The 22,766-nt window shown below is 31.9% G+C and overlaps 3 protein-coding genes across 6 annotated transcripts; 2 read left to right on the forward strand and 1 right to left on the reverse strand.

Annotated features, from left to right (window-relative positions):
- The first annotated feature begins 1,194 nt into the window (after window positions 1-1,194).
- On the forward strand, window positions 1,195-8,221 carry LOC114184903 (protein HIRA). 4 transcript variants are annotated; one of them, XM_028072293.1, is made up of 12 exons: window positions 1,195-1,338; window positions 1,857-2,028; window positions 2,789-3,064; window positions 3,272-3,523; window positions 3,599-3,996; window positions 4,132-5,143; window positions 5,869-6,079; window positions 6,259-6,499; window positions 6,883-7,005; window positions 7,345-7,462; window positions 7,600-7,785; window positions 7,907-8,221. In XM_028072293.1, the coding sequence occupies exons 2-12, from the start codon at window positions 1,921-1,923 to the stop codon at window positions 7,982-7,984; spliced, it is 3,003 nt and encodes a 1,000-aa protein (XP_027928094.1). In that variant the 5' UTR covers window positions 1,195-1,338; window positions 1,857-1,920; the 3' UTR covers window positions 7,985-8,221. The 4 variants fall into 4 exon arrangements, with proteins under 4 accessions (XP_027928094.1, XP_027928092.1, XP_027928093.1 ...); XM_028072291.1 differs by having other exon boundaries at window positions 7,600-8,221; XM_028072292.1 differs by lacking the exon at window positions 1,195-1,338 and having other exon boundaries at window positions 1,389-2,028; window positions 7,600-8,221.
- Window positions 8,222-10,136: 1,915 nt separating this feature from the next.
- On the reverse strand, window positions 10,137-11,459 carry LOC114185738 (circumsporozoite protein-like). Its single transcript, XM_028073623.1, has 2 exons — window positions 11,378-11,459; window positions 10,137-11,179 (listed from the first exon to the last, which is right to left on the reverse strand). Exon 2 carries the CDS (start codon window positions 11,171-11,173, stop codon window positions 10,274-10,276), a length of 900 nt encoding a protein of 299 aa, XP_027929424.1. The 5' UTR covers window positions 11,174-11,179; window positions 11,378-11,459; the 3' UTR covers window positions 10,137-10,273.
- On the forward strand, window positions 11,172-20,687 carry LOC114184751. Its single transcript, XM_028072061.1, is given in 6 exon segments — window positions 11,172-11,181; window positions 11,664-11,680; window positions 11,683-11,742; window positions 11,884-12,002; window positions 12,627-12,710; window positions 20,290-20,687. Coding segments are annotated over 6 exon segments (345 nt in total). The 3' UTR covers window positions 20,345-20,687.
- Window positions 20,688-22,766: the final 2,079 nt, after the last annotated feature.

A 22,766-nucleotide genomic window follows, 5' to 3' on the forward strand; every position in this document is an offset into this window, starting at 1 on the left:
TGTATGTCATAATATGAATATGATAACAATGTTGAACTATCAATTTATCATCTAATTTCCCAAAGTCTTTACTTAATTTTGTAAACTTCTTAAAGTTTTACAATTTTTAAACATTGAAAGTTTATCATAAAAATAAAAAAATAAAAAATAGTTAAAAAAAATGGACCAGCTCGCAAGCTCGTAGACCAAAGAATATGCAGAACAGATCAGTATTTACAGCCCGCATAAAATGTGCGAAACGGGATGAACCAACTCACACAACACGAATTTTATGCGGGTCGGACCAGCCTCCATTGGCACCCCTAATATATTTCAGTGCCATCAAATAACTTCTTATTCTATTAATTTATTGTTCTTACCAAATGTACCCTTGTACCAAACCTAAGTGGTCCTCCATTTTCTTTAATTTATTCTCAACTTGGTTATTATAAAAAAGACATTTTCTTTTAAAAAAATGCTATAAACCAATATATGTCACGGGACCCAAAGTATTATAGCTATATTTTAATTTATATAGAAACAAAAGGTCCTATTTTCTCATATTTTGAAACAGATTCTAATTTTGTATATTAGTTTTTTAATTTATTATTTATATATAAATTAATTTTAATATTTTGTAGTGACTAAACTTGTTTAGAAAAATTAAACTTAATGTGTATTGAAAGTGAATTTAAATTATATTTTAGATTATTCATTTTAATTTGACTTAATATTCATATTCTATTTTATACTTTCTTAACAACTAAAAATAAAAAATGATTTTAAATTTAATCAACATATCTACACTTCTATACTATTATATTCTTAATACGTAATTATTTTAAATTTAAATAATAATCTTGCAAATTTTATCTTTTATGTGATTGATTTTTAAAATTTAATCAGTTTTTATTTGATGTTTTTTAATTTAATAATTTTTTTAAACTAAAATAACTATTTATAATAAAACGTCTATAAAATAAAAAAAATATTTTTTTATTATAATAAATATTTATGCTGATATCAATTTAATGTTATATTATTTTATTATTGATAAATTTATATATCATTAACATATCAGAAAATTTTATTAACATATAACCTTATTTAGTGTATGGGTTTATCAATTTTAAATAGGTTAAATTCTTCCCCCAACAAGTAAATATTAAACTAAAACCCGACACTGCAAAGAAACATCACATCACACATATTTATTTTGAAAAAAACCAATGTTATACAATTTCTGTGTATTTGTTTCTGCTTGAATAATTGTATGTATACTTTCTTGCTTCTTAGTGCTACTAACCAGTGGGAATCTGCACATTGAAGGTTAGAGAATTTGAAAGCCTCACTCATAAAGTAAGTTAACCATTTATTTCCACCACTATACCATTTTCTCTTTCAATCTCTGTTATGCTGCTGCTTCTTTTTTATTATTATTATCCTTTAAAAAAATTATCTTTTTATTTTTTAGTCATTCGAATTTTAGCTAGATTTGACCGTTAAGGAGGAAGTTAACCTTCGATCTTCTCCACGACCAACATCTTCACCTTTTAGGGTTTTTGTCCATTTATCCCCAAGCTTAGGCCCTTGTTGTCCCTTTAGCTTTTTATTTTTATTTTTTAAATTCGAAAGAAGATTCTTTTTTTTCTTCTTGGGTGCTCTTCAATTTAGGTTTTTCACCCTTTGAGGAAAATTGCAAAACCCTTAAAGTCGGTACATGTTAAATTTTTTTTTTTTTTTTTTACTGTCTCGGTTTCACTGTACTTTGGGGGATTCAGAACCAGGAATTTGCGAGTTTTGGGCGTAGTGGGTGAAATTCTCTTCTCATTTCGCTGTCCCCAAATTCAAGCTTCTTTCTTCTTTTGAATTTCCAGCGAGCAGAGTGGAAGAAAGATCGTGTCTTTTTTGTGAAAGAAGAAAATTTATTTCTTGGGGAAGATGATAGCCGAGAAACCTAGTTGGGTTAGGCATGAAGGCATGCAAATTTTCTCCATTGATGTTCAACCCGGAGGGCTCAGGTTTGCTACTGGTGGTGGTGACCACAAGGTAAGGAATTTTTACTGTCTTTAAGGTTCAATTGTGGATAATTTTGAATTTTGGATGTTCAGTTACATGGTATTCTGGGAAATGACTTCCCATTTTTATTTGAAGATTTTAAACTTATCAATACCGTAATTTTGAATATGGGATTTTTTTATTGTTCTTTCTTTTCACTAGATACAGAGGAATATTGCCTTATTTATATTTTCCATTAATAGACATCACTGATCAAAATTTCTAATGAAGTATAGAAATTGTTAAATATTTTTCTTCATTCAAGGTAAATTGCACTTCTTGTTTACTTTCTGGTTAACGACTGGTTCTTAAGGAAGAGAGTATCTTTTGTCTCATATTTGTAAGAATAGCTTCCTAATGAGCTTGTCAGTTGTTTTTTCAGACACAACTTTGCTCTTGAAACCAAGTTTTCTTGGTGCACTTTGGTGAACTCTTTTTTCGTTAAAAAGTAAGAAATACTAAAGATCTAACATTAGTAAGGTGCCTAGTGTCAGGTTTAGGTACACATCTAAGTAGTATGTCATGTGCAGTAGTTGTGCTACAATTTATTGGTTTTCTTCACTTGTTTTGTTTTCATAAGTTTCCTGTCTTCCTTAGTAATGATCTCACTTTATGTTGGAGAATACTAGTTGTATTCTGACCTTCAGGGCAGGACTACAGTGGGTCCTTTTTGCAACTTTAATTTCTTAATCTGTTTTAAGCACCTGAATTAATTTTCACATAATTACATTCTCAACAATGTACTATGCAGGTTCGAATATGGAATATGAAGTCTGTTAGTACTGACATAGAAAATGATGCCTCTTCTCAAAGGCTTCTTGCAACCCTGCGGGATCACTTTGGATCTGTCAACTGTGTTAGGTGGGCAAAACATGGAAGGTTTGTTGCATCAGGGTCTGATGATCAGGTTATATTAATTCATGAGAGAAAACCTGGTTCTGGAACCACTGAATTTGGCAGTGGAGAGCCCCCAGATATTGAAAACTGGAAAGTTGCAATGACTTTGAGAGGGCACACTGCAGATGTGGTAATGCTATTGCTTTTATTATTCAATCTCATCCTTTGCAAAAAAAGAGTTTCTTGTTTGAACCATTTAATTCCATTCTGCCATTTGCTCTCATATTTGAATGAATCAATTATCATCTAAATGGATAACTAGCTGCTTGTTCAAAAGCTTTTTGCATTTTCAATGATCATCATTAACTTGGGATCTATTTCTCCGTGCTTAAAGTAGGTGGATCTTAATTGGTCTCCTGATGATTCTGCATTGGCTAGTGGGAGTTTGGACAACACTATCCACGTATGGAATATGAGCAATGGCATTTGCACTGCTGTTCTAAGGGGCCACTCTAGTCTAGTTAAGGGGGTTGCCTGGGATCCTATTGGCTCTTTTATAGCAAGTCAATCTGATGATAAAACTGTAATTATTTGGCGAACTAGTGATTGGAGTCTTGCCCATAGGACAGATGGTCACTGGGCAAAATCGGTAAGTTTCTTAATTTGAAAACTTTTCTTATGGAATAAGCAACTCTATTTCCTAATTAACGTCTCTTCCTTTCAGCTTGGATCAACCTTTTTCAGGCGTCTTGGATGGTCACCTTGTGGTCATTTTATCACCACTACTCATGGTTTCCAGAAGCCAAGGCATTCTGCCCCAGTGCTGGAGAGAGGGGAATGGTCTGCAACGTTTGATTTTCTAGGACACAATGCTCCAATCATCGTGGTGAAGTTCAACCATTCTATGTTCCGAAGAAATTTGACCAATGCTCAGGAAATGAAATCTGTACCTGTTGGGTGGTCCAATGGCACTTCCAAGACTGGAAGCAAAGAGCCACAACCTTACAATGTTATTGCCATTGGAAGTCAGGACCGAACTATAACAGTTTGGACTACTGCAAGTCCTCGTCCTCTATTTGTGGCTAAGCATTTTTTTACTCAAAGTGTTGTGGATTTGTCCTGGTACTTCTCTTCATCTCTGGTTGTGGTTGACGTGATATGTGAATGTTGTATTTTTGCTTGATATTTATTTTGGTTTTATTTTATTTTTTGTGAGTAACTCCTCATTGCTGTTCTTTCTTTTCCCTTTTCAAATAGGAGCCCTGATGGATATTCACTTTTTGCATGTTCCTTGGATGGGTCCGTGGCTACATTTCATTTTGAGGTAAAGGAACTTGGTCAGAGATTAGGTGATGCTGAGCTAGACGAGTTGAAGAGAAGTCGTTATGGTGATGTGAAGGGTCGTAAAGCAAACTTAGCTGAAAGTCCAGCACAGTTACTGTTAGAAGCTGCTTCTGCCAAGCTAACAACTAGCAAAAAAGTGGTTTCAGATGTTCAGCAAAACCAAATTAAGGCAAAGGCTTATGCTGATGCGGGAGTTACTACAAAGAACGCCGAACCTCAAAATGATGATAGTAAGAAGAGCGTAGGTCCAGTTGGTGATGCATCAAACAAAGTTACAACCTCTGGCCGGATTTCTAGTCCTGTTAAGCAAAGAGAATATAGACGACCTGATGGGCGTAAAAGAATTATTCCAGAAGCAGTTGGAGTACCTGTTCAACAGGAAAACATTTCAGGTGCAGTTCAGCAATCACTTGATTTTCCTGCAGTGTCTTCGGATCACAGAAAGGATACTGACCGAATTGTTTCCAATGATGATGGTGTAAGAGTAAGTACATTGGGAGCAGCACATGGGAGAAATACTGATTTGAAAGAGCGCTCAGGGGTTACTTCTAAGACCACAATTTCTGAGAGCCTAGTGATTGAGAAGGTTCCAGCTTCTACTGGTGACGGAAGTGTCAATGTTGACCAGTCGGCCAATTTGATGACTTCCAGTTCTTCAGCTGCTTCTAGTGGTACACTTTCCATTAGAGTATTTGACAAGAAAAGCGGAGAAGATTCTTCACCTATTCTTTTGGAAGCACGGTCAAGAGAACATGCTGTAAATGACATCGTGGGGCTGGGAAATACATCTATGATGAAAGAAACAGAAATTGTGTGCTCGAAGGGGTCTCAGATACTATGGTCTGATTGGATATCAGAAAAAGTTACTGTTTTAGCTGGCAATGGAAATTTTTGGGCCGTTGGGTGTGAAGATGGATGTCTACTGGTAAATTGCTTTTCTGCATGTATATGCATGGTTTTCTTTAAATGCTAAATTTTTGTTAACATTTCTTATATGTTGCGATTTGATTTATGACTGATGTCGAGCTCTGGTAGTCGTACCCCAGATCCTTTACAATAATTTCTCTTGGTATTATTGAACTTAGTTGTGTTTTCTTTATAATACCCTCATTTTTTAATATATTAAAGATTTGTCTCTTCTATGCCTTCGAGGGTTTTCATCACATGTTTTATAGTATCTTGGTAGCATCTCTTACGCATCAATTAAGTCCGTTCAAGTTGTTAATGTGTGTGTTCCTTGCATGCATACCACTGACATACTTAAATATTTTAGTTGTATGATTTAAATTGATTAGGAAAGTTGCTTACACCTATAATATCCCGTATTACAAGACATTGAGGTTGAAAACAATAACCTAGTTGAATGCAAGAGAGATATCTCTGTCAACATTTGACTGTAAATTTGTATCTCAAGTTGTGTGTTTCCTATCCCTTTACTCCCATTATCTTTTAGTATTCTGATTTCAGAAAACGTATTGTCGAGTTACTATTCTGATAAGTGCTTAAGTACCTTGGGACTAGTGCTAATTTGTATGTAGTGAGATGTATTCTTAAGCTTGTAAAATTATGGGCTTAGTGTATTATTTTAGCGCTTGTGCAAGCTGTAATGCTGTAGAAATCTCTAATTTTTTTTCTTTGGCTTCCGAAAAGATTTACACAAAGGGTGGTAGACGAGCAATGCCTACCATGATGATGGGTTCTGCAGCAACATTTATAGACTGTGACGAACGCTGGACATTACTGCTGGTGACAAGGGATGGATCCTTGTATTTATGGGATTTATTCAACAGAACCTGTCTTCTTCAACATTCATTGGCTTCTCTGGTATCTTCAAGTCCTAACTCATCTGCTAAAGATGCAGGTACCATATACTATCTTCTTTTGTTTGATATTGGAGATGCTTGGTCTTTAACTACGGCCACTGTCTGACAGCTTATTTATATTTTCCTTGTACGAGGACAACTTGCCCCGGTTTTCCAACAATTTTTGTATTTTTTTCAGCGGCTCTATGTTGTCTTAAAATTTACCATTTCTTTTCAGGAACCATTAAAGTTATATCTGTTAAACTATCAAAATCGGGTTCCCCTCTGGTAGTGTTGGCCACTCGTCATGCTTTCTTATTTGATATGAATGTCAAGTGTTGGCTGAGGGTTGCAGATGATTGCTTTCCTGCATCAAATTTTTCCAGCTCTTGGAGTTTGGGTTCAATTCAAAGCGGCGAGCTGGCAGCATTGCAGGTTGATCTTAGAAAATATCTGGCCCGGAAGCCAGGTTGGACTAGGTATGTAGTCAAATATTTACCCCATAACGTTCATTTGATGAACATTTTTCACATTCAAGGCTCTTTGTTCTTTTCTCCCATGGCCTAACCATCTTGGTCAAATTTTTGTCATCTTATCTTTTGAAGGTGTGACTTAAACTTTTTCTTGGATACATTTGTTTCACATCATCTTATATAATATGCATTTATAATGAAAGATGCCAGTGAGAAATACTGTGGCAGCATTTTCATTGCAGAATCCCCATCTGTCATATTCTACCCTGTCTTCAATGGACTGTTTTTCATTCTAACAGATCATAAAATTGAAAAACCCCTTTCCCCTTTTGTTAGAATTGTGATGTTTTTTAAAAGAGCACTTTCTGATGATGACTACCATGATACAGAATTACTGATGATGGAGTACAGACACGTGCTCATTTGGAAACTCAATTGGCTTCTTCCTTGGCTTTGGGGTCCCCCAATGAATATCGTCAATGCCTTTTAGCATACGTACGCTTTCTTGCAAGGTGCTATTCTTCTCCCTTTTCTTTGAGATATCCTTCAAATACAAGTTCATCACTTCATTGACCTTACATAAAACATGCACAATGCTTGTATACACTTTCAGCTTTTGCCGAACTATCTAGTTTGTATGACAACTATTCTTATGATGAACGGAATGCAACTCCTTTAACTATCTTCAAGATTTTTCTTTTATTAAGAAGGTGGCATATATATTATTTATACATGGAAATGTATGTCTTAAATCTTAATTTTAATTCTTGTGATTATATATGTTCATATATATTATTCTGTTGTCTTTGTCATTTTGGACAAGTTCAGACTAAATTATGAAACTATTGCAGAGAAGCAGACGAATCTCGTTTACGAGAAGTCTGTGAGAGTTTCCTTGGACCTCCAACAGGGATGTTTGGGGAAACATCTTCGGATTCAAAGAACTTAGCATGGGATCCTGTCGTGCTTGTAAGCTTTTCCTTATCTACATCTCTTTTTTCTTGAATTATTAAAAGTAATTCAAGTTGGAAATGGTAAAACAGTACAGAAGGTAACATGAACATGATCTTCTCAGTTTCTCAAATGTTCTTGCTGAATCTTTGCAGGGAATGAGGAAGCACAAACTCCTTAGGGAAGACATTCTTCCATCCATGGCATCAAACAGAAAAGTCCAAAGATTGCTGAATGAGTTCATGGATCTTTTATCCGAATACGATATCAGTGATGCAAATCAAGAGCAAACAAACCGCACAGTGCCGAGTTCATCTCCACCAGCAACCAATCCAGTTGAGGTAAGTTCTGTAGCAACAACACTTCAGGAGCACACTGCTCTACCAAAATTGGATCACAGTACCCATCTGGAAAAGGAGCAATTAGGTTTCCCTCCTACACTCACAATTGATGGCACTGCAGATACCCCTATGGCAGATCAAGCTAACAAGGATGCATAAGGGAAAGTGCTCAACTTGTGCATATAGAACACAGCATTAAGGTTAGAAGTGTTTCAACTAAGGATGTTTTGGTGGCATGGATGAAGCCAATTTCATGTTCTACTTTTATGATGCGTGTAGCTCTCTTTTAAGGTTGATCTCACTAACACACACTCACAGAGGTATCATGAGTTATATGTTGTAACTTCTCTCATCGACTTGGACCTTCCTTCCTTGTATAATGTCTCAATTAAAGGAAATTAGAATTTAATTCTTTCTGGTTTGTGAGTTAACAAAACAAGGCTCTTTTCTTTATTGAACTCCAACGATATATTACTTCACATAAGAAAGATGAATCCCAAATGAAAAAGTCTTCATTTTGATGTCTTAATTCCGAAATATGTAAAGGAATTTGTTTTTCGTTTTGAAATGGTTCATTCAGAACGAAGGTTCTTCTTTTTCAAAAACCCATCGAGTGTTTCATTCACGTTTGGATTTTTGTTTGCAAGTCTATCATTTGCCTTCATAAAAAAAGGTTGTTTTAAACGAATCTTTCTCAACATTAGTTTATAAAAGTTATTTTTTAGAAAGAAAATTATTTTTTTATTTGTGCATAAACTAATTTTAATTAATGAACAATTTTTTTCCTAACAGGTTTTATGAAATAATAAGTAGTTTGGTCTCATTTGGAATAATTAATTAAGAATCTAAAATCGAAACTTTAATTTATAGAATTATACTATTTTAAGAATAAAAGCATTCAACCATAATTTATATACATCGTTCAACTTCAAAATTTCAACTATAATCAAAATTATTATTTTAGATTTAGTTTTAAATTTTGACCGAAGCACATATTGGTCTTGCAAACACACCTTTGTGGCTTCTATCATTTCACACATGTTTAAGAAAGCAAAACTAAGTTGAGCTTTCTTGAAATTTAGTTTATTTATACTTAAACTCTATTGTTTTAAAAGATACACTTTTCATATTAAGATTCAATTATCATTACACTTCCCTTTTTAAAGAAAGAAATCATTAAATTACACTTTTACTAAAGAAAGGTGAGTTTGACTTAAAAAAAAGACACATCTTAAAGTCTACTTCAAATCTCTAAAAATGTTAGACAAACTCGTTAAAAATAATTAACTTCACTAAATTCATTGAAAAAAAAAATTAATGAAACTTTACTCATTGGGTCATTGTGGTATAAGTTAGAAAAATATATAACTTTTGTAAGTGTCAAAAGTTAATTAGTTATATTATTATGTTATGAACCCGTTGAAGAATTAGAAATAATTATTTTGATGATGTAATTAATATTTACTCAAATAAGTATTATTATTTTTATGTTTGAATGATTGTGTTACACATTAGATTATATCCTAAGTAAATTGCATTAACTTATGTTTATCTAATTTCTGAACACTTGTATTTTTTTAAGAAACATTTAATCAATAAAAGAAAAATACATTCTTGATAAGCTTAAGCTTAAAAGTGAGAAAATACTAAGGTTCACAGGTGATCAATTGTCTATCATAAATAAATAATGGATTATGTTTAAGATAGAACTATTATTTGAATGTTTTTCAAGTATTTCTTATATGTGACATTTTCCGACACAAATTCACTGCAAATTTTCTTACAGAAGATGAATTTAGGTAATTGTGAAAATAGAAATTTAAATTTATTCTGCAATGGTTACCAATACCTTCCAATTCAAGCAAAACTTATCCAAACTTATTTTGCACGTCATTCAAAAAAGTCTTTATGTTAAACACGCACATACATATAAATTTGTGTATTTTGTTTTCATTTTATTTTTTTTAAATTACTGATTTGAAAATAAAACACTATGTCTATAACAAAAGTACATGGACTTAATTAACTTCAGATACAAAAAAACAAACCTAACACTTACTAATTATTATTGTGGTGAACATAAGAGAGCGGAGAAATAATTAATAAGTGCTGTTAAAAGGTTAATAATTAACAAGCCTGTAAATAATTCTAAACTCATCTTACTCTCATCATTAAAAAGTACGCGCAATTGTGTCTTAATATATATTTATTTGTCATCATTAAATCCCAATTATACTTACTTATTTCAAAAAATAGTTGTTATTAAATAATTAATTTTCTTAGGAAACACACAAATCAGAAGGATTCCGGAACAAATAGGAAGGAAGTATTGGATAAAAAGGAAAAGTAATGACATATCAAAAAAAAAAGAAAACTTTATTCATGGTGATGTGGGTATAGGCCCTTGATCTACATACAAGATACCGTACCCCTACACATTATACCCCGTACCCCCTACACTGCCCCTACACATTATACCCGTTGAATCCTAAATCCTACTTATGTTAACCATCACCGTTGCATCATTCCAGTATTTAACTAAGCAAGCTAATCTTTTATCCTCAATCTGTTTAACATCTCTTTTAAAAGCTTCAATATCTGCATTTAACTTGTTAATCTGCTCTACAAGAGCTTCAATATCTGCATTTAACTTGTTAATCTGCTCTACAGACGCCATATCTTCTGTCTTGAAAGCATGCGTCATTAAACCCATAGACCCAACATTGTTTCTACTTAGACTGATATTAGGACTAGGGTTAGGGTTACTCACACCAGGATTAGGAGGAACAACCGGAGGATTAACAGGAGGAACAACCGGAGGATTACGGTTAGGGTTAACCGTATTAGGGTTACCCACACCAGCCGTATTAGGGTTAACCGTATTAGGGTTACCCACACCAGCCGTATTAGGGTTACCCAAAGGGTTAACCACACCAGCCGTATTAGGGTTACCCAAAGGGTTAACCACACGAGTAGGATTAAGGTTAGGAGGAACAGCAGAAGGAACAGCAGGAGCAGCAGGAGGATTAACAGGGTTACCTACGTTAACCCCAACACGGGTACTACCGCCGCCGCTACCGCTGCTGGTATTGCGCATAAGGATACGGGCACTTCTTCTCAAGTTGTCAGATCCTTGGTGACCATGATCTCTCCGACGGCTCCTGCTGGATTCTGAGTGACCCGGACGGGAACTTCTCCTGGATTCTGAGTGACCCGGACGGGAACTTCTCCTGGATTCTGAGTGAACCGGTCTCATATCAGTTCCACGAACGCGGCCTGGAGACTTGTCGATCTTATAGCAAGGAGCTAAAAGACCTCGGTAAGGACGAACATGATGCCTCATCCTTCCTATCCTCGCCGGAAAAGCATCATACCGATACATCACCATGATGAACTGTAAACAAAGACAAAAAAAATTTAAAATAAAAATACAAAAAAAAATAAAAAAAATGCATATATATATATATATATATAAACTTAAATAACTATGAATATTAAAAAAGTAAATAATAAATACAAATATAAAAATACAAAAAAAGAAATACTACATAAATATAAAAACGAATATCAAATAAATATATATTACACATGCCTAAAATTTGAAAAAAGATTATTGCTAAGAACTTTGGTTATTACTACTAAGTACCCAAAGCTAATTAAACAACGGAAATTAAGCCTTATATAAAATAAGGAGAGTCAGCTTCATGGATTCAAATAAACGATGTGGGACTAGAAATCAAAATGAAGAAATGAATTAAGGGATTAACTTCATCAAGGTTCAGCAATAGTGCAATATGTTAACGAGATCATTGTTTTTAATATTAGATGTTTGTCTATTCCAGTCTTCTTTTATCTGAACGTTTTATGAGCTTTTTCAGGCTTGCAAATCAATGACATTGAATTGAACCGTTTTGTCAAGACCAAATTGCTTTATATAAGGAATGTGCTGAACGAAGGGTGAGACCATTGTTATCATATATCATTTATGAATATCCGTTTATTTCTCTTCCTCCTTACTCCATCTCTTCCATTTTACCACTAAATCATATGTAATCTTCTTTGAATGATTTTTTTGGAAAAAAAATAAATAAACCACAGGATAAGGAGATACGGAAGCGACTTCAAGATAGTGAATTGAAGTTGGGTTTATCAATGCCTCTAGATGAAGCCAAGGGGAGGGCCTCTCAGCTTGAGGCAGAAGTTACATCATTGGAGAGGTATGTTCAAGTAGTCCTATAATGTGGTTTATTGTCTAGAATGTTTCTTTGATTTAATATATCCTAAAGGAGCATAAAGCAAGCTTTTAATAAATCGTTGAAGAATGATTTTTCCCAAGATTTCAAACTACGGAAACTCCAGCTTCTGTAGGCATGATTATCTTTTATAACTAACATTTATTTTAAGGAAGGTGCTGCTGTATCTTACTCTTTTAAAGATATTACTGTACTTATCCCAAAATTTATGATGGTAGAGAAGAATATTTGTTCTTATTTGAACTTCTAATATCTATTTAAAAAATAAATCAAAATCTGGGACTAGGTTTTATTTTGTTTTTCAAACTGGTCTCCAATATCTAAAGTACATAATTTATTTTATTGAAGTTGGTAGTGAATTTGCATAATATAAACTCTCTTTAGGCTCTAATAACTAGAAACTAAATTCATAAGGGCTATTGGTTGACCTTATATACTTCTATTGGTTGACCTTATTTCCTCACTTTGACACTCAAACTTTTGATAATATTTGAGTATTGGATATCGTGTGACATTTGGGTGTGTGAATGTGATGTTTAGAATTTTCAATCTGTAGAAATCTTATGTACCTTGGTTTCATATGTATAGGCGCCTAATTCTTGCTATTGGAGTTGAAGGCATTGAAGGTTTCCGCCAAAGATGGAGCCTACATGGCCGCCTTACTGATTCCAAGTAAGGTTTATAATCCATAATTGTGTTTTTGTGACACGTCACTTGATTGCCAATATTTTTATCTTGTGTCCATACATGAAAAGCCTTTGTCATTTTATCTGTAATTCAAGTGAACCGGTGTTCTAGGCTATCCAGGTGTGCAGTTTGGATGGTCCAGAATACCAGTGTGCATGAATTACAATATCAATTTTTAAATATTTTTTCATCAAATTTTTGCTATCAAGTACGGTTATTGAATTATTAATGATTTTGACCTGCCCTTACCGTGTAAATATCCTTATGAAACTATAGTAGTAGTAGGGATGGAAACGGAGCGGAGCGGGGACGGATTTCGCTATCCCATACTCATCTCCACAAAAAAAATTCATCCCCATCCCCATACCCAAACCCAACGGGTATCAAACTTTTGTCCCATCCCCATCCCCACCGGGTAACGGGTATAATCTCGTACCCATACCCGTACCCGTGTTCTAACAACTTCAATATTAATTAATTTTTATAAGAGAAAAAAATTACGATAAAGAAAACATAATATTATCAAATATTCAATATTAGGAGGATGATTGTTTCTTCCATATCAAATACTTTGAAATAAATTATAATTGTCTACATGTTATATTTGAATACCAAATAAAATTTCATGAGAACTAAAACATTTATTAAATTTGCAAACTACAACATTAATGAAACTTAGCTGATAAAATTAAAAAATATTTCAAAAAAATATAAAAGGAAAACAAATATTTAAATTAAAATATATTTTAAATGTTTGTTTAGTTCAATTTTTTAAATTCTAATGAATCTCTTTTTTATACACTAATAAAAGTTATAATACATCATTTGATCAAAATGACACAAAGAACAAATAATAAACACAATAATAAAATTTTGACATAGATTTTGTATCTTTTAAACTTCAATATATGTTGGATAGTGACAAAAAAATATTCATAGCAATTACATTAAATTTTTATATTGTAGTAAATAAAAGTTATTTATACAATTAAAGTGAAAAAAATTACAATATGATTAATAATGAGTTATAAAATAAAAAAAATTAGATAGAATATATCAAAATATTATTCTAAATGATGAAAATAAACAATAAATAAAAATATTAAAAAACTAACAAATGTGTGTTTTAGAAATAATTTGAGAGACTATCGAAAGAAATCGCACAAAGAAAATCAAATGTATAATTAAGGTATGATAAGATGAAAAATATCTTAGAGAACAAATTATTAAATTATGTTTGAAGTGGTTAAAATTAAATAGAAATATCATTAGTGCCCAAAATATTTGTCACTAAATTACAAATAAATTAGTAATTAAATTGGTCACTAAATCAAGTACCGATTCAATCATTGAATCGGTCACTAATTTAATCACTGATTCAGACAATAAATCAACTACTACCACCAATGATGAAAAATAGTGATTGATATGGGTTAATGACTAAATCAGTCAATATTTCATGTTTTTCTTGTAGTGAATTATCATATATTATTCCTAAATATCATTATATATATATATATATATATATATATATATATATATATATATATATATATATATATAATTTTAACCACTTCAAACATAATTTAAAGTAAAAAAAGTACAGTATGATTAATAATGAGTTATAAAATAAAAAATAATTAGATAAAATATATTGAAATATCATTCTAAATGATGAAAATAAACAATAAATAAAAATATTAAAAAAACTAACAAATGTGTGTTTTAGAAATAATTTGAGAGACTATCGAAAGAAATCACACAAAGGAAATTAAACGTATAATTAAGGTATGATAAGATGAAAAATACCTAGAGAACAAATTATTAAATTATGTTTGAAGTGGTTAAAATTAAATAGAAATATCATTAGTGCCCAAAAAATTTGTCACTAAATTACAAATAAATTAGTAATTAAATTGGTCACTAAATCAAGTACCGATTCAATAACTAATTTAATCACTTATTCAGTCAATAAATCAACTACTACCACCAATGACGGAAAATAGTGATTCATATGGGTTATTGACTAAATCGGTCACTATTTCATGTTTTTTTGTAGTGAATTATCATATATTATTCCCAAATATCATTATATATATATATATATATATATATATATATATATATAATTTTAACCACTTCAAACATAATTTAAAGTGAAAAAATTATAGTATGATTAATAATGAGTTATAAAATAAAAAATAATTAGATAGAATATATCGAAATATTATTCTACATGATGAAAATAAATAATAAATAAAAATATTAAAAAATTAACAAATGTGTGTTTCAGAAATAATTTGAGAGACTATCGAAAGAAATCGCACAAAGAAAATCAAATGTATAATTAAGGTATGATAAGATGAAAAATACCTTAGAGAACTAAGAAAACTTTTCAAATATCAATATATATACTCAATAGTTGAAAAATAACGAAAATTATTTTAATGAAACAAAAGAGTTCTTCAAATTAAACAAAAATTAATAATAATAAGTAAATAATTTTTTTTTATATTACCTTAAATTGATAGTATAAACATTCTCATGTGAAAGGAAAATATATAATAAATAAAAATATTAAAAAATAATAGAAATATTCAAATGTGAGGCATAAAAAAATTTTATTTAACATAAATCATTTTAACATAATTACATAAAAGTTATGATAAGATAAAAAATATATTAGATATGCGAATGAGTTTCATGACAAACCAAATAATTAAAAGAAATAAAAAATAGAAAGTATATATATATATATATATATATATATATATATATAGTTACTTAATTAATTATGAATATTTTAATAATTTAAATGGAGATGGAGATATGGCGGGGACAGGTATTATGGCGGGGATACGTACATCCCCATACCCATCCCCATACCCAATTGAAAAAGTCGGGGATTCCCCATACCCATACCCATACCCAGTCAATGCGGGGATTCCCCGTCAAAACGGGGACGGGTTCGGGCAATACCCACGGGGACGGGTTTATTTGCCATCTCTAAGTAGTAGTCTGATTATGTTAAAAACAGATCTGTCTAATTATCTTAACCACAAAGGGATCTGAATTAATTAACAACCTTTTATATGGTTTAAGATGAATCTTGAATAAATCTTTAGGTTTTAAAGCTTAATTAATCAATTTCGCAGTTCTGGGTTAATGGACTGTTTAAATCAATCAAGAAAGATTATGAGAGAGAAGAAAGAAGCAAGACACACAATTTATACTGGTTCGATTCAAAAAGAATCTACATCCAGTCTTCTCCTAAGTAACACACTTAGGAGGATTCCACTAAACAAAAAGGTTCTAAGAATTACAAGCACACCTATGTAATTCTAACCCCCAAAACCCAAGAACTTGATTCAACAATCAAGAACTCCCCCTAGGAGCAATGCATCCACACAATTGCACCTAGGTCCACACTTCAAACACTGAAGCTACTGTAATCAGAAATACAGAAAACAAAACAAGAAACGAAAACACCTAAGTTGTGCAGATTTGACTTGATGCTCCTTGAATCAAGCAAGATCCATCATGGTAGAATCAACCATCAATTCTTCTTGGATCTGTACTTGAGTTATCTTGCAGAATCTTCTGAAACTCTGTGTCTCTCAGATGGCTCTATCTCAGATGAAAACTGCGTGATCTTTATGATTTTTCCAGACCCAAAACAGATTCCAAAACAGCTTTTATACAAAGGTTTTTGCTGTCACTAATTCGATTAGCAATTTACCTAATCGATTATCGTGAGTATATTTTCACTTACTTTGTACAATACTCACAGCTAATCCATTAGTTAAAGAACTAATCATATGCAGAATTACACAGCAGGCCTGAAATACATTTGATAAAGAGAAGCTAATTGCCTAATGCATATCCTAACTGGACCAAGCTATGTTTTATCCTAGATCAATAGATATCATCAAAATTGTTCTTCATTTATGGATGAAAGGCTCCCCCTTTCAACAATCTCCCCCTTTTTGATGATGTCCAAAACATGGACTGTGATAAGCCTGCCTGCAGCACATTAAGCAAACACAACAGCAGTACAAACACACAAAGCAAACAACAACATAGGCATATAACAGATATCATTTTCATTACATACTCCCCCTACCAATAAACCATCAATATATCAAATTCTCCCCCTTTTTGGACATTAGCAAAAAAATCAGACAGATTTAGGATGCAATACAGGACAACAGCAAAATTGTATCTAAACAGCGCAGCAATGTAAGAGATGTAGTAGGAGATAATGCATAACAACCAGGATAACAACCAGAATGCATAACAATTTTGCATAATGGATTAGCGGGCTCCTTTTGAGAAATTAAGTAGCAACTATGTGATGCAGAACTTAACACAGACTAAGCTTCAGACAGAACACGATAATGGATTAAGGCCAAGGTTAGGCAAGCAGCTACACAGTTTGAACACAGTAGACATACAAAGTATGACAATACTAACAACGCAGCAGGTGAAATCAGTAGCACAGGTTAACATCAGAGTGCAGATATTTATAGAAGTATAAAGCAAATAGAAACCAAAACAATGTGATGGATAAAAAATTGACCTTTGTTATTATCACCTCTTGTAACATGACCAATAATTGGCTTTGTAAGATATCCTGCAGAAGTTCTTCACATCTCCTTTCATGTGTCTTGAGCATCCATTATATAAAAGCTACATTGTTTTCCTTGCATCAAGACACATCTGAAACAGAGATTAAAGAGAAGATGCGGGTACCCAATTGAACTTGGGTCCTTTCATGTTAGTGGTTTGAGGTGTTCCTTTAGGTACCCATTTGTACTCTCCTTTAGGAACCCCACAATTTTTAAAATAGCAGGAATTTGATGCATGACCAAGTTCAGAACAGTAGGAGCAAATGACAGATGTTGGTTTACTCATATCTAGAAAACTTCTGGTGCCTAATGGATTAGATTTGCCACTGTAACCTATTCCCTCTTTATTAAGCACACTCCTTTGAGATCCTAACACTGCATCAAGGTTTGATCTTCCCAAAGTGAATTTTGAGAGAGTTTTCATTAGGTAATCTATCTTTTCTAGCTGTCCTGGGCATTTTTCACATTGGGGAGAGCTTATGTCATCTTTGGACCTAGAGTGTTTCTTAGATTTCTCTAATTTTTCAAGACTTGTTATCAGATTTTCATTTTCCTCTTCTAGTTGCTTTACTCTACCTTCAAGCCATTTAATTTCTCCTCTACGCTTATTATTTGACTTTTGCAATTTTGTGGCTTCCTTATGCAATTCATTAAAAGCATCAAGTAATTCATAGTAGTTATTTTCATCATCATTGGAGTTGAAACTACTCACACTGCTCTTAGAAGAGCTTGTTCCAGCCATAAGACAGAGGTTGGTCTCTTCCTCAATGCTTCCATCAGATTCACTGGATGAGCGGGAGTCACTGTTGTAAGCTTTCCTTTTCTTCTTGTGCTTGTCTACCTCACCTTTCTCTTCTAGTTTTTGCTTCAGCTTGAGGGCAGGGCATTCAGGTTTGATGTGTCCCATTTTTCTACACTCATAGCAGGTTGGAACATGTTTTTCTTGTTTCCTAGAAGATCTTTTAATTTCTGCATAATTACTGTTAGATTTGTTCTTGTGCTTTAGAAATTTTGAGAACCCATTTACCATTAGTCTCAAAGCTTCACTGTCAAAGTTATAATCATCATTAGAGTCATCTGCAGATTCTGCTTTCTTCAGTTTTGCTGCAGATTTTATAGCACTCTTCAAGGCTATTGTGTGCCTCTTTTCTCCATCCTCTTCTTCCTTGAGTCTTCCAAGCTCTAGTTCATGTTCCCTTAGTTTCCCAAAGAGTGTGGCCATGTTCATGCTAGTGAGATCTCTGGATTCTGAAATTGCAGTGACTTTGGGCTGCCATATCCTATTTAAGCTCTTCAAAATTTTGATATTGAGTTCCTCTTTGTCAAAAGTCTTGCCAAGAGCTAGGAGGTGATTTACTATATGTGTAAATCTTTTCTGCACATCACAAATGCTTTCTCCAGACTTCATCCTGAACATCTCATACTCTTGAATGAGAGTGTTCTTCCTTGCTCTTTTTACCTCATGCGTGCCCTCATGGGTGACCTCCAAAACATCCCACATCTCTTTGGCGGATTCACACACAGATACCCTGTAAAATTCATCCAAAGTTAGTGCAGAGGATATAATATTTTTGACTCTAACATCATAGTGTGCCCTTTTATTTTCATCAAGAGTCCACTGTGAGAACTCTTTAAGAACAGTTATGCCTTCCACAACTTTAATGGGTTGAAAAGGTCCATTAACTACAGCATCCCAGACCCCTTTGTCCACTGATTCAAGAAAAATTTTCATTCTAATTTTCCAAAAAGGGTAGTTTTCACCAGCAAACAGAGGTGGTCTGTTGATGGATGCCCCTTCAGCAAAGGTTTGAGATGTATTAGACATATCAGGATCTTTCTAATCGATTATCGTGCGATTAGCCAGCTCTGGTGCCAATTGTTAAAAACTGATCTGTCTAATTATCTTAACCACAAAGGGATCTGAATTGATTAACAACCTTTTATATGGTTTAAGATGAATCTTGAATAAATCTTTAGGTTTTAAAGCTTAATTAATCAATTTCGCAGTTCTGGGTTAATGGACTGTTTAAATCAATCAAGAAAGATTATGAGAGAGAAGAAAGAAGCAAGACACACAATTTATACTGGTTCGATTCAAAAAGAATCTACATCCAGTCTTCTCCTAAGTAACACACTTAGGAGGATTCCACTAAACAAAAAGGTTCTAAGAATTACAAGCACACCTATGTAATTCTAACCCCCAAAACTCAAGAACTTGATTCAACAATCAAGAACTCCCCCTAGGAGCAATGCATCCACACAATTGCACCTAGGTCCACACTTCAAACACTGAAGCTACTGTAATCAGAAATACAGAAAACAAAACAAGAAACGAAAACACCTAAGTTGTGCAGATTTGACTTGATGCTCCTTGAATCAAGCAAGATCCATCATGGTAGAATCAACCATCAATTCTTCTTGGATCTGTACTTGAGTTATCTTGCAGAATCTTCTGAAACTCTGTGTCTCTCAGATGGCTCTATCTCAGATGAAAACTGCGTGATCTTTCTGATTTTTCCAGACCCAAAACAGATTCAAAAACAGCTTTTATACAAAGGTTTTTGCTGTCACTAATTCGATTAGCAATTTACCTAATCGATTATCGTGAGTATATTTTCACTTACTTTGTACAATACTCACAGCTAATCCATTAGTTAAAGAACTAATCATATGCAGAATTACACAGCAGGCCTGAAATACATTTGATAAAGAGAAGCTAATTGCCTAATGCATATCCTAACTGGACCAAGCTATGTTTTATCCTAGATCAATAGACATCATCAAAATTGTTCTTCATTTATGGATGAAAGGCTCCCCCTTTCAACAGATTAGTGGATTCAGGGCTTCGCAGTGGTCTTGGTATTTGTTAATGCCCTTCTTTCGTTAATTGTTTTATTTCCTTGTCCTTGATTTCTGGTAATGTAAAATTTATGCAGAAATAGGTTGCAGTTCTTAAAGCAGGGCATAGATAGCAGAAAAAAAAAGGATTAGTCCATTGGAGAATCAACTACCAAAAATTGACTCTTGATGTGAAGATTGAACCGGCATGAGGATTGCACCATGTTTTGTTTGTCCTCCCAATACTTTAAAGTTTCAACTTTTCTAATATTCCAAGTGATAAATCAACCAAGAGTTTGGGATTTTAAGTCTGTATTCTGCATTTACAGAGATCGACTGATAAAATATTGGATTTGACCATTTTTGTGTTTGCTAGGAGTGTTAATTAGTTGGATCAATTCGACCAACCTATGAATGTAAAACACATGAATTGAATTGGTTCAAATGGTTTAGATATTGCATTTGCAATCTACAAATCCTTTATATTTGAATAAAACAAATGGTATATTTTTTATTAATTATTATGCATCATGTTTTTGCTGGTCTAAGTTAATTAAGATACAAACATTTTATATCTTCAAATGATAAAACGATGAGCTGAGTTTTTTTTTTTTTTTTAAAAAAACATGCATTTTTTTTCTTTTTCTTAAGTGATAATTTGATATATTTGCATACAATTGAATTTAATTGATTGAATATGATTTAGTTTAGATATTTTAAAATCTAATTCATTGAAAATTAATTTATTTGAATATTAATTAATATTATTCAATACTGGTGGAAATACATGACACATGCGTATTTTTTTATTATAGATAATTGTTTTAATTTTAAAAAAAGTAATTAAATTTAAATAAATATTAATTTAAAAGAATAAAATGATAAAATAATTAAATTAACAGTCATTAAAAAAGTGAAAATATAATTATTTAAATTTTACTTAAGGATAAAATTAGAAAGAAAGAAAAGTGTATAAAAGAATGATATTAGCACATGACATCTCTTCATATATAATATATGTATTGAAGGTATCTTAAAATTATTTTAAAGTTATAAATGATGGTTGAGTAAACCTTTAATACTCTTTACTGGAGTTGAAGATATTTAATTTCTCAAATCATACATAGGGAACAATGCTATTTGCAAAACTAGTGTTTATATTTGAAGGAAAGTTGTCAAATTATCAATCGAAACATGTAAAATATTTATTAAGTTCTTACTTTATCTCGTCATTTTAATTACTTCAGTATGCATATTACAAAAGATAACAAATTACAAAATAATATGAAAATAAAAATAAGGTCAAAGAATTCATTACACTCTTGGGAAGGTCTCTCTAGACATTTCCTCCAAAATATCATTATTTCTTAAATGTTGTCTTATACAAGGTATTCAAATATTCTAAAAATGTGGCATAGTCATGTTCTATTATTATTAACAACGGATGAACAATCACATGTGGAATGGGCTTCTCCAAGGTCCAATTACCTTTCTTAAATTGTTTTTTGTTTGAGTTGTTGACAGAATCATCCAAAGAGGGAAAGACAGATCATGAACCCATGGTCTGTAAATAAATAATGAAAGAAAGTATTTGATACAATGAGAATTACATTTCAAAAGTTTTTTATAAAGCAATTTTATGTTTTAACTAAAAATATTAGTGTAAATAAAAAATATATCAAATAATAAGATTGTTAAAATACAAAAAAAATATATAATTATTTATTTTATTAAAAATTAATTACATAATAATAGTTAAAATGTCATAATATAATGTGAATAATAACAGTTTTATGAATCGTTGTTTTATTGGATATGTTTTTTAGGTAGATGGTCTGGAAAAATGGTTATTAGTGACAAATAACTCTGAATCAATATGTAGGCTATTTAACAATTGAAGTTGATGATTTGGATTTTTGTCTACATAACTTAGTTATATTCATATGTTTTTCTATACTTTGATGTTTTTCATATGTTTAGCTTTCTTTCTTGACTTATATTTGGTAGATACATATTTCTCTAAGTTAATAACAAATAATGGCTCAAAATTTTTAGTTGAAAGTTGAAAATATGACACTTAATAATTTTAAAGACAACAAATTTAAAATGTCCTTAAAATGAGAAATATATCATAATGTCTAAGGAACAAAATAAAACATAAAGAAAAATAAAAATAAAACATCAAAGAAAAAATGTAAAACAAAAGAAGAAAAAGAATAAAAATAATTTTTAGAAATTAAAATACAAAATCATACCTCGTTGGGTTAAAATAAATAATTTTAAATATTTAGAAGTTTAAGCAACTATTTCTAGAATAATGTTAATAAAAATTACTTGTTATCTAAATAGGCCATTGGAATGTTTGGAAAAACATAACCTAAACAAGAAAATAAGCCAATCAGAATTGGAATTAAAAGTATTAATTTTTATTTTCGATTCTTATTTTGAATTTTAATTTAATTTCGTTAACGGTTGAAATTTTATTTTGAATTTTAATTTCGTTTACGGGGTCTCCTTTCAATAATGTTATTGTTAAATTTGAAATGTTTATATGTTGTATTAAATAGAATACAAA

The sequence above is a fragment of the Vigna unguiculata genome, chromosome 5 (assembly GCF_004118075.2).
Source record: "Vigna unguiculata cultivar IT97K-499-35 chromosome 5, ASM411807v1, whole genome shotgun sequence".
NCBI classification, from domain to species: Eukaryota; Viridiplantae; Streptophyta; class Magnoliopsida; order Fabales; family Fabaceae; genus Vigna; species Vigna unguiculata.

Excerpts from the sequence above, each read along its gene's own strand:
- LOC114184903 (XM_028072291.1), top strand. The coding sequence starts at position 1,921 with ATGATAGCCGAGAAACCTAGTTGGGTTAGGCATGAAGGCATGCAAATT. Across the intron at positions 3,997-4,131 it reads AGTGTTGTGGATTTGTCCTG|GAGCCCTGATGGATATTCAC; the intron begins GTACTTCTCTTC and ends CTTTTCAAATAG. Across the intron at positions 7,006-7,344 it reads TACGTACGCTTTCTTGCAAG|AGAAGCAGACGAATCTCGTT; the intron begins GTGCTATTCTTC and ends AAACTATTGCAG.
- LOC114185738 (XM_028073623.1), bottom strand. The coding sequence starts at position 11,173 with ATGGTGATGTATCGGTATGATGCTTTTCCGGCGAGGATAGGAAGGATG.